The sequence below is a fragment of the Lutra lutra genome, chromosome 10, assembly GCF_902655055.1.
Source record: "Lutra lutra chromosome 10, mLutLut1.2, whole genome shotgun sequence".
In the NCBI taxonomy this organism is placed as follows: Eukaryota; Metazoa; Chordata; class Mammalia; order Carnivora; family Mustelidae; genus Lutra; species Lutra lutra.
In genome coordinates, this window is record NC_062287.1 from 81,195,767 (window position 1) to 81,208,063 (window position 12,297).

The 12,297-nt window shown below is 33.6% G+C and overlaps 1 protein-coding gene and 2 pseudogenes across 3 annotated transcripts in view; 1 reads left to right on the forward strand and 2 right to left on the reverse strand.

The window, feature by feature from the left end:
• Window positions 1-12,297, reverse strand: part of KIF18A (kinesin family member 18A) — an 84,479-nt gene that overhangs the window by 58,029 nt on the left and 14,153 nt on the right. For all 3 annotated transcript variants that reach the window (XM_047690350.1, XM_047690349.1, XM_047690352.1), the window contains 6 exons: window positions 10,298-10,402; window positions 9,077-9,187; window positions 7,450-7,647; window positions 5,156-5,332; window positions 1,739-1,813; window positions 1,417-1,529 (listed from right to left, as the gene is read on the reverse strand). In XM_047690350.1, coding sequence (XP_047546306.1) covers window positions 1,417-1,529; window positions 1,739-1,813; window positions 5,156-5,332; window positions 7,450-7,647; window positions 9,077-9,187; window positions 10,298-10,402 — 779 coding nt within the window. The remainder of the gene's footprint in view (window positions 1-1,416; window positions 1,530-1,738; window positions 1,814-5,155; window positions 5,333-7,449; window positions 7,648-9,076; window positions 9,188-10,297; window positions 10,403-12,297) is intronic.
• On the forward strand, window positions 1,238-1,351 carry LOC125080316 (uncharacterized; annotated as a pseudogene).
• Window positions 2,643-4,510, reverse strand: LOC125078185 (hsc70-interacting protein-like; annotated as a pseudogene).

Genomic DNA, 12,297 nt, shown 5'->3' on the forward strand with positions numbered 1-12,297 from the left:
ATTTTTTTCAAACCAAGGATATTTTATGTAAACTTCAATATACAATCCAATTTTAAAAAAGTTGTTGAATCTGAAAGTAGGTTGAAAGTCACTATTGATTAATCTTCTTTATGTATATCAAGATACCGGTAAAATTCTAGAGTTCTAAAACAGTGTGAAAAATCACTGGTTTAAGTTGTTTCTCATACTAGTAATAACAGAACACTGGCTCTGGAGAATGTAAAGTAAGTTCAACTTCACTGAACTTTAATCAAGTTTGGAGATTCCTTTATTATATGACCTCTCAGAGCCTTTAATAAACTGAAGTACTTGGGAAATCACCTAGATTCTTTAAATAAATAAGAAGTAATTGCCAAATTTGTTTGATCCAGGAATTTCTTATTGTCTTCTTGGAACTACTCAAGAGTCATAGCTTTTGAATTACTATTTCATTGGGACAGTTTGGAAAATTCTCTTAACTGCTTAAGGGAAAAGTGCTTGTGAATATTTTATGATTAAAAACTTTCTTTTTTTAAAATTTACCTACTAGAAAGTTTAGTGTGAACCTATCAAAATTCTGTATTAATTTAGATCACTGAGAGATTTCCCTTCAAATAATTAACTAAACAAACAAAATACATGATTAGAGTTAGACATAGTTAGAAAGGGTAGATAAAATTTACATGAACTATATGAATAATGATATTATGCCAGATGAGACTGCCTAAATGTTTGTTACTCAAAATTCTCATGTTGAAACATAACACCCAGGGTGATGTATTAGGAGGTGCGGCCTTTGGGAGGTAATCAGTTCATGAGGGCAGAGACCCCCATCGATGGGATTAGTAACCTGAAAAGGAGGCTTTGGAGAGATTTCTCTCCAGACGCCATGTGAGGCTTCAAGGATTGAAATCTTCAGCTTGAACGAATGCCTTCACCCAACTATGCCAGCCCCCTGATCTTGGGACTTCCAGCCTCCAGAACTGTGAGAAATAACTCTGCTTGTTTGTTTTGTTTATAAGCCACCAGTCTGTGGTATTTTGCTACAGCAGCCTGAATGAAATAAGACACCTGAGAAGAAAAATATGAAAACTGCTAAAACACTAATTTCATAAGTGACATAATTGGCCTTACTTTCTCCATCTTATATCTCAGTCCTGGTACAATCACAATTATGTAATCATAATTAAAATGATCTGCTCTTCAAAGTGTGCAAAATATAAAGGGCAGTCAATGGCTTTTGAATTCAATTGAGACTATCGCTTCTCGGCCTTTTGGCTGAGATCAAGTGTAGTATCTGTTCTTATCAGTTGAATTCAATTGAGACTATATATATAAAGACATATAACAAATGATGGTAACATAAACTATCTAACTAAATTTTAAAACCCTAAAATCCTCAAAATGAGATCTTAATGGTGAGATCTTAATTTTTACCTTTCAATTTCTTTTTCCTGAGGATTTGAAATCATTAACTTCGCTTTGTTATTTTCATCAGTAAGGGGTTTCTGTTCTTCATAGGCTTTTAGTCTTTCTTTTAACATTAAGATCTAGTAGAGAGAAACACTAGTTAAAATACAAAATAAATTATCTGTCTCTATTATACGTCACCACAGAAAAATTTTAGCTGTGAAAACGAACATGCCAGATTTTCAACTATAATGGGAAAAAACGTCAAATTTTTGGGCAATTAGGTTTGCAGAGTCCCATAAATGAGTAACTAAGGGAGATTAGCATAAAATGTAAAGAGTAGACATACCTCTTCCTTCTGTTCATTACAGATCTTTACATACTGAGTTATATGATTGTTCAAGTTAAGAACATTGCTCTTCAACTGTTAAAAGATAGAAATTATGATTGCATATATAAAGAGATAATCACATAACTATATATATACAAGAAAAATGACATATTCTCATTAATTCAGTTCCATGAATTCAGAATTTGTGACAATTACAGTCATGTGACATTCACGATCAATTACACTCATGTTCAAAATCTATGACAAGAGGATATACTGAGCACATTTATAAAATAAATGAAATTATAAAGAAATTGTCTTACTATCTGAGAAAAGGTGTAAGAACTTATGGAGCATTCTTCACATTATAATTAAAGTTGTCCACTTTCTTTTTCCTCTGACTTTTAAGAAATTTAGAGATAATTTTAAGTTTCAACAATTTCTAAGCTCAACTAGTTTTTAATGCGTTCTTATTATATTTTATTCTTTTTATAATTGTATGGGCTCCTTGGCAGCTATGGAATAGCGGAAAGAACATCAAACAGAAGTTCAAATACTTGATTTTGAGGCTCGTTCACTTCTCACTTAACTGATTTAGAATATGGTTCTTAAAATTCTGAGCATGGGATTCCTCAACTCTAAAGTAGAGCATTCCGCAATGGGTTGCTGTAAGGATTACATGAAAAACATATGAAAAGCTTTGCATGCCCATAGAGTATATACTTTTCCAGTTAATTATATAGAGTATATGAACATTTTTCTAAGAAAGACAATAACTCGCTCAGCTTCATACAGTGGGAGTAGCAGAGGGGTAAGCAGCAGAAGTCATCGCACCACTTAAACTCTACGTTTTTTCTGTCCCTAGGATCCTGTGATTTTAAAAATATATCACCACTGACTTACATTTTTTTTTCCCCTATGTGGAAATAATGCAAAACATTTATTTTCTATATGAGACAAGAACACAGCTAAGTAATCCAAGTCTACTGCAGCATTATAAAAATCATCCCTTCACCACAGTGTAAGATTTAAATGCATCTGCACAAGGGTGCACACTATATAAAAGGAGTAAGGTTGCTGCTGCCCTGCCAAGCACTTCCGGTCCCTACCCAGGTCTGACTGCAATACTGGTGGTCCCAATGGTTCTATCAAAATAAATTGTGTTTAAAAAATAAAGCATTTAAAAAGACAAGTCAAAATGTCTCAGAAACCGTATCTCCAACTCAAACTTCATCTATTTTAATGTATTATTTGCCTCCCACTAATAAACCTTTATTTCACTCGTTATAATTGAGCAATGAATCTTCCACACTGAAATATCTTCCTTGCCCAATTAATCCAAAGGAAAAAAACTGAAATGATTAGTAAAGAAAAATATAGGGACTAACATACCCTTTTAATATGTTTTTAAATATTTTTAAGGTTTAAAAAGTGTTTAAAGTTTGTAGTTCCTAGTAGGAAAACATTATCTGAATGAATACCCTAATGGCAACAATTGTAGAATGCTTCAGTTGCATGGGGAGCAGAGGGGTAGGGATTCTCTTCACAGCACCCCAGCTTTCTTCATGAGAAGGTCGGAGGTACACTGGTTTGTATTATTGCGACATCCATTAGGTGATCGAAGCTGCTTTTCCTTCAGCAAGGGCTTTATTTGTCATAAGGGCATTATGCTTGACATCCAAATTTGGCTGACAATTTACTGATGAGATTCATAACCTTTGGGTTGCTCTGATATTTTGACATACTCGCTGGGTTCTGGGCCACATCCTGGAAGGCCACCATAACTTCTGGATCCTGCATGGCTGCAAGAACTTCCGGATCACTAAGAGTTTCATTGAGCCCAGGCATTCCCGCCATTCCAGGCATCCCCCCTGCCATTCCAGGCATTCCTCCAGGAAAATTACCAGGCATTCCCCCAGGAAAGCCACCTGGGAAAGAGCCATACTGAGCTCCTGATTGTCGTCTGGCGTCTTCCTCCCTCTGGGCTCTCTCATGTTCTTCCTGGGCCTTCTTAACCCTTTCTAGTCTTTCTTTGATCTCTCGCTCTTCACGTTTTCACTCATATTTTCTCCGATGTTCAGCAATTTTCTGGGCCCTCGGTTGAACTTCTTTCAGCATTGCACTAGCATCTTCATCATAATCCAGTTTACAAGCAAGGGCAAGATCATGTGCTGCTTCTTCCCAATGGTCCAGAAGTCTATGTGCTTTCCCACGCCACTTATAAGGCTGAGCTGAATCAGGATTTATTTCAATAGCTCTGTCACAGTCTCGAATGGCAGCATTTGGCTTCTGTAATTTGATGAAGACACTGGCTCTCTTGGCATACAGAATGGCCAAGCGAGGATTTAGTTTGATGGCATCTGTGAACAAGTCAATGGCTTTCTGTAGTTCACCATCATTTAGGGCATCAATGGCAGCCACTTTTTTATCATTTGCCTGATCCATCATTTCCTCGGTTATCTCTACATTTTCATCTCCCATTTCTTGAGGGGCATCGGTATCTGGTTCAATCACACCTTCATTGTCAATTTCTAGATCACTCTCCTCACTTGATGGTTCATCTGTCTTTATGTTTTCCTCTGCCTTCTTACTATCTGGTTTTTCTTCCTTGATACTGTCTTCTGATTTAGTTTTATGAGTGGCAGGTGGTATTTTACCCCCCATGTTCTCCACCCACTCCCGCAGGAAACGCATTTCCTCGGTGTGCAGAACACTCGGATCCTGCTTACACATTTTCACGAAAGCCCGAAGCTCGCTCACTTTGCGGGGGTCCATGGTCCGGAGGCAGTAGCAGGCAGCAGGTGTGGCTGAGGTTGCGACCCGATTCCAGGCGCGGGTACTAACTCCGACTTACATTTTTTTACTCACCCCAAATTACTGGCAAAAATACTGATCCAACCAGTCATTATTACATTGTTAGAGCTATAAAGAGATTTGTTACATCAATATCATGAATTATTTTAAAAGGGCTATTTACTTTACAAACTAAGGCAGATATATTTATTTTACAGATGAAGTGACTGAGGCTTGGAGAGATTACCTAACATGTCCAAAGTTTTCACAAAGAAAGGGTTGGTGCTAAGTTAAAGCAGATAACATCACCCTTGGCTGTAACAAATGTGTTAAAGCCCTGACCAGTTATTCCAGTGTGCCACCAAAATATCATGCCACGACGTGAAGAAGGTTAGGAAGAAAGGCACTAAAGCACCCTGGTTCTCAAAAGACTAAATAATAGTATCGATTATATATGTAAGCAAGATGCTTAACGGTTTAATTGTCCAAGTTAATGCTCAATTAACCAAGCTAATAAAGACATTTCTAAACTTGTTCGCTAATTCATTAGCAAAAATAAAACTCTAATTAATATTTTTTTAGAGTTATAAAAATAGTATACATCCAATGCCCTTACAAAAAAGGCAGACTAAACAAACTTACAGAAGATTTAATGTCCTTTGCACGGTTAGCATACTTAAGAGTGTTATATGTGTCATCGTAGAATACAGAGGAAGGACTAACAGCAGCTATCATTATAGTTTGACAGTTTCCTCCAAGAGAATCCTTTAACAAGCGAGTGAGCTTACTATTTCTGTAAGGAATATGCTGATTCTTTCTCTGAAAGAGCAAAAAAAGATTTCTTATGTCATTTTCCACATTTAAATGCAAACCTGCTATCACTTCACTCTAAGAATTTAAGCACTGCCCAACTCTGCCCAGATTTATGATATAATTGGTGATTGAAATGATGATAATGAATCTTATGGAACTACTGAGTGAAACATAAAACAAATATCCTACTTAAAGATTATATTCCCATCTAAATAAATATAAACTTTAGTTAATAAAAAAAAATCAATATTGGTTCATCAGTTGTGGTAAGTATACCATATAAATGTGAGATGTTAACAAGTGGGAAAACTGAGTGGGGGTATATTTAACAAAATCTTTCCATATTAACTTTTATCAGAAATATAATGTTCATATAAAAAAACTCCACTCATTTTTAAAAAAGAAATCAAAATACAAAAGTAATGTATGCCCTATTCGAATCTACCATAGGAATAATAAGAATTCTGCATGGCAGAGCTTGTTTCTCTCATTAAATAATTAGCTAACATGTATATGAAGTAAATTAAAATTATATACAATCTTACAGAGACTTCAACTGAAAGGACAAAACAGTTCTAAGAAAACTTAATATTTCTAGGTTTTCCTTTACTTAAAAGACACAGTTCTGATTTTAAAGTAAAAAACAAATTTTCCAAAAAGCACAATTTCCATAAAAATAGAATATTATAATATTAAGCTAAAAGCAATCTTATGTTATCCAGTGTAAATCTTTCACATTACAAAAGAGAAAAATGGAAGCTAAACAAAAAGTGAAATGACTGTTTCAGGTAACATGGCTGATAACTCAGAGCTAGAAATAGGCCCTAGGTATCCTAGCTCCTAGTAGTATTATGCTTTCCATCCTAGCAGTGTTTTCCAGTGTGCAATTAGCACTGCTGGTATTAACTTGAAATGATTTCACATGTACAAGACATGTATTAAACATGGACTCATAAATGACTCAATAGGAGTTAATTATTAAAAATCAGGGTGCCTGGGTGGCTCAATGGGTTAAAGGCTCTGCCTTTAGCTCAGGTCATGATCCCAGGGTCTTGGGATTGAGCCCCACATGGGGCTCTCTGCTCAGCAGGGAGCCTGCTTCCCTCCTCTCTCTCTCTGCCTGCCTCTCTGTCTACTTGTGATCTCTATCTGTCAAATAAATAAATACAATCTTTAAAAAGAAAAATGATGTTGGTATGGAAAAAATTCTATAAATGGTTTAAGTTTAGAAAACCAGTCTCTATACCATACTGTCCACTTAGATGTTTGAGATTTTAACCTAGAATATGAAAGACATCTTGCTTTTGTAATCTTTATGTGATTTCAGGAACTTGCCTTGTGCCTCTTTAAAAAGACTTCCCAAATCATTTTAATATACTTTTATTAATTCAAAATACAACATTTTCCTAGCATTCATTGACCTATATTTTCCTAAATATAGAAATTTCTTAAAGCTTGAACGTGGCTTGAACTTAAATTAATGATCACATTTTAATTAAAGAAAAAAAAAAGGAAGTCATTTTTACCAATACAGAAGTTGTCAAATATGCTGTGTTCTAGTAAGCACTCTGGCATATAGCAGATATAAAATATTTTTAAATACCCCAAAGGCGTCTAATAAACATTACCCTATATGGTGATTTAACTATATTTTATATCTTAAGACCCTCTTCCTAAGAAAAATCAAAACATTATTTAACCCAAATTTATAGTATATAAAATACTAATAAAAAAATTTAGTTTTCTTAAAATATAGTTTTTGTATTCATCCCAATTCAATTATGCTTGTTATGTAGTGATCACTAAATGGCCATTTTAATAATCAGATTTAAAATAAGTTATGAGAAAGTACCATAAAATCTATCAATATGATATTCAATATGTTTCTTTCAACAAATTGTGATTATAAAACTGGAAATTAAAACCAAACCAAACATAGCTTTATTTGATATAATAGGCTTCCTATAGTCTTTGCTTTGGAATACAAATATTACTAATACATTCTTGAAATTTGGTTTATAACAGACCTTTAAAGCAAAATAATTTTAAGTAGTATCTTCCTAGGAATTACACATATTTCAATATTTCAAAATACTTAAAATAAACAAACATATTGTACCTACCTTTGTGTCTGCTAAGGCATTGATAACATTCCCAAGAGCTAAGAGTGATCGATTAATATTTGTGCCTTCTATAAATCGGGTTCCTTTAGTACTGGTAGTACTGGCTCTCTCAGATCCTGCCAGGTCAATGAGCGACATCTTGGCAATTCGTACATTTTGACTGATACTTGCTGTTTTGTCTTGTTGCCGCAAATAAATCTTTTTGAAATTATAGGAGAATAGGAAAAATGAGGATAAGATTTAAGAAAATTAAAAGGGAACATGTACTTTATTTTTAAAAGAATATGATATCAAAATTATTTTCATTTTAAAAACAAACTGAACAAGTTTAATAATCTGACTGCTGATATCCAAGAATACCTGAAATAATTATGGAAGTTGAAAAAAACTTTGAAGATGAAAAGATTTCCTATATGTGTACCAAAGGGCAAATAACTTCTGATCTGATAGAAGCTCAAAACAACTGCCATTTGTGTTCTGGTAACCCCTGAGCCAGATCACAGACTTATTGGAGGTGGTGGTAGGGGCACAAGTAGTCTAGAAATAATGTTCCTAACCAAAAACTAAAGGCAGTGATCAGAAAGCTTTGCATGTCTCCAGGAATTGCTCCTAAAGGAAAGCTGAATTTGAATGTTGACCCAAATTGAAGACTAAGTGTATTCTAATTCCCAAAACTATTATATGTCACTATAATTAAGAAAATGTCTCACATAAAAAATTAGTAAAATATACTTCTCATTTTTAGCCCATTAGAGTAAAGCATCATTTATTGAATGCTACTTTGTAGTTCAACTTAAATAAATTAAGTGGCAAAATTAAAAGAGAGTGGTTAAGATTATTCCATTATAAAGATCTTTGTTAATATTTCTTATAGGGCAGGGTCTAAGGCATTCTGGGGAAATTTCAGTGTCACAGATAAACATTTCTCTTATGACTACTGATAAATGAAGAGTCAGTGGAAAGAACAGAAAGGATTAATAAAATGTTATGGACTGGTGACTTTCTGAATGACTTGACTGCCTCAGATATGAATTCTTTCTACTATATCAATTTCTTACTGTAAGTTGGGTTACACGAGTATAATACAGAATGAAACTATAAAATAATTTGGATTTTAGCAGGACTAGAAACTACAGAAAATAATAGCTACTAACATATGCTTTAACACTTTCTGCAATTATATTTCTAAAAGAAATATAATGTCAATGTAATCAATGTCCTTAAGGAATGCAACTACTTGCAAGGTCCTTATGATGAAATTTTTAAAGAAGTGAATCAGAATCTCGTACTTCTGTAAATCTATACCCAAAAAGAGAAGATTTGTTGTGAATATAACGCCTTTAGGAAAGATTAAATATTTTCACTTCTAAAAACACAAGGGAAAACACCCTTTAATGCTACCACCTTATTATGCTGTATCTTCACACAGTAAAAATTTATACTTCTGATTTATATATCCTCAATTCTGAATATTCTTGATAAATTTTCAAAGCTCCAAAATAAAGGAAATGCTGAGGAAGAAGTCCACAGCTGAAAGGATTTTCTCTGCATATATGAAAATTACCCCATGTAAATTTGCCTTTATTTTAAATTCAATTTTAAGAGCAATAGTTTAATGGTCTGTTACCTGGAAAACAGCATGAGAACGAGAAGATGTGGCATTCATATCAGTGGGATGTTGTGTCCTGTTTTTGTTTCCACTATCCAATAACTGTAAAATCTCCTCTGAGGATTTGGGCTAGAGAAGTTTAAGTGGAAAAAAAAAAAAACAAAAAAACAACCCACATAAAAATAGCCATCTACCTTTAAAATTTTTAGTAAACTCTCAACAAGAAAAAAGGCTCTTAAAGATAAAATTAAAGGTAAAAATGCATTCTACAAATTGCATCCCATTAAATATTTCCTATATAGAACTAAGCAAATGATATATAGTTGAACTTTGAACAATGGTACCGACAGAATGTCAGGGCACTGACAGAACTCTCCCCTTCAGGCAATTAAGAATTCACATGGAACTTTATGACTTCCCAAAGGTTTTGCTAATAACCTACTGTTGACTTCAAGCCTTATTGATTATATGACTAGTTAATTAATACATATTTTGTATATTACACATATTATATACTGTATTCTAACAATAAATGAAGCTAGAGAAAAGGAAATGGTATGAAGAGAATTATAAGAAAGAGAAAATACATTTACAGTGCTGTTCTGTATTTTATTATGTTCAGTTAGCCACTGTATAGTGTACTGTGTTTATAAAAATAAATCTGCATATAAGTGGACCTGTTCATCTCAAATCCATGTTGTTTAAGGATCAATGTTACTTTGTCTGGTGTTATTTGAGAAATAAAATATAGAATCTTATCTTTTGGAGGAGACAAAATATAAATGTATTAAGCAGAAAACAGAGTATTAAATTTGCAAGAAGATTTTTAAAAGAAAAGCTCATTTAGAGTGACTGGGTGGCTTAGTCAATTAAGCGTCAGACTCTTGATTTTGGCTCAGGTCATAATCTCAGGGTTGTGAGACTGAGCCCTGCACTAGGCTCCGTGCTGGGTGTGGAGCCTGCTTCAGATTCTCCTTCTCCTTCTGCCTCTTCCTTGGAGCTCTCGCTCTCTCTAAAAAAGAAAAAAGTCCCCAACCCCCTTACCCAAAAACAACAACAAAAAGAAAATCTCATTCAACTATTTCAAAGGAAAACAAAATAATATTGAAGGTATATTCTGATTCTTTTAACTCTGCACTTTATTATTTTTCTTCTTTCTTAATACAACAGAAAATGAATAAATGGCCAAATAACCACACTTGTTATTACAATAAGGAAAAAAAAACCTTATAAACATACCTGATGTAAAGTCAACCCCTGAACAACTACCCCCTTTTGGGCATCTTCCCGAACAGCAAGTGGCCCTGAATTTACTAAGAGGTCACGAATTTGTTCATTATATACCTTAAGGAAAAACAAAACAAAAAACTGCTTTAGCACTGAGGTTGAAATAATAGTGACAACATCACACGTGTTGCTGATTTAAGGTTGTATTAGAATTACATCTTAAACATAAGCAGCAACTTATTTGCACCATCTCAGCCCTTCTATTTCATGTTGCCATTAATTTCCTATCATTTGAGAAAACAGAAGAGTTTAATTACCTAAGTTTGCAACTGAAATTTAAAGATGGAGTCATTACACCCACTCTCCATAATTCCTAACTTGACGATTATGGTGGAATAGAAATAAGACAGCTTGAATTGCCTTCTCCTATTTTCTAGAAATATATTGGGACACACGGTCTTGGGAAATTCCAATAAGTTATATGGAGGTGGCTTGGTTCTCACTGAAGATAGTTTATTATTTCATGATGTCCCAATAGTCAAAACTTTTTAAATTTTAGAACTTAAAGAGTTAAAACCCATACTCAAGGATCAACAGTATTTATTTCATTTATCCTTTAATTACATTAAATCTAACATGCAATTCTTAATAAGTCCTATAACAGGACCCTCCCCCGCCACTTTCTTAGGAACTAAGGCCCTAGGAGGTTAAGTAATTTGTCCATGATCACAAAAGTAACAGCAGAGTAGGGATGGGAGTCCAGATTTCCTCACTCTATTACATGGCACTAAAAACACATCTGTATTGTAGGTCTTTGGTAATTTTTTTTCCTAGTAATTTCTGTAAGCAATTTCTTTTTTAGTAATTTTTCAGCATTTTTTTTAGTAATTTCTATAAACAATGCATAGAAATAGTACTATTGATCTGATTTGATGATTTTATTAAAGGTACTTAATTTTCTACTTTCCAACAAAATGACAACTGATAAGATTTAAAAAAGCATACAGTTTTAGGCTTTAAGAATTATTTTGTGTAAGTTATTTCCATGTTCTAATAGATAGCCTGTAGTGATACTTCATTGCTGGTAAGATTTTCTACTGAATGATAACCATTTTTAAATGTAAGAAACTCTTAAAAGTAGTAAAATATGAAGATACAATTTTTTGTTATTTTCCTGAAAAGCAGTAGTTACTTTTCAAATACTTCCCCTTACCCATTTCAATCATACAAAATACAAAATTAGAACAACCATTCTCAAGCCAGTTTACAAATCAGAATCACCTGGGAACTTTTAAAAAACACAGATACATCAGTCACAATCCAGACCTGTTAAACTAAAATGTCCAAGGGTTGAGGCCTCGGCATGTCTATTTTTAAAAAGCTCCATAGCCAACTCTTGTGCACAGACCAAGTGGAAAATGATGAGATTAGACATTGCCTTACCATTAATAAAAGAAGGCAGATTAAAAGAAAGAAAAAACAATTAAAAACATTATAAAAATGACCAAACTTCAAAATTCGCCCAGTTATAAAAGAATATAAGGAGAAACTAAAGAATAGTGCCATATTCTTTACCCAATTAAGTTCAAAGCAATTTTTTTCAGTACTTAACTATAGAAAATGAGTTTTATTTCTCTTTTATTTCCAAGTTTTGTACACAAGAAAATTTTTAGCAACATACATATCTTAATCAATATTTGAAATGCGAAGAAACTTTCTCAGTAGGAACCAAACTATAAATTGTTAACAAGAGAGCTGTGACTACCAGAAATTTTTTCTCTGCTACCACAAATAGGCAGTAAAATCATGGATTTGTTTCTTTACTGGTATCTGAAACACTATCTGAATATAAAGTTAGTGTGCCTATCTCCTAGTTATGATTTGTCGAATGTCACCTATTACTAAGTGAGCAGAAGTCCTCAAAGAATGAGGACACAAGAGACGGCATGAAGAAGCCTTGGCTGGCCAAATCCAGCATAATTTGAGCATATAAATAAATACGGAAAAGGATT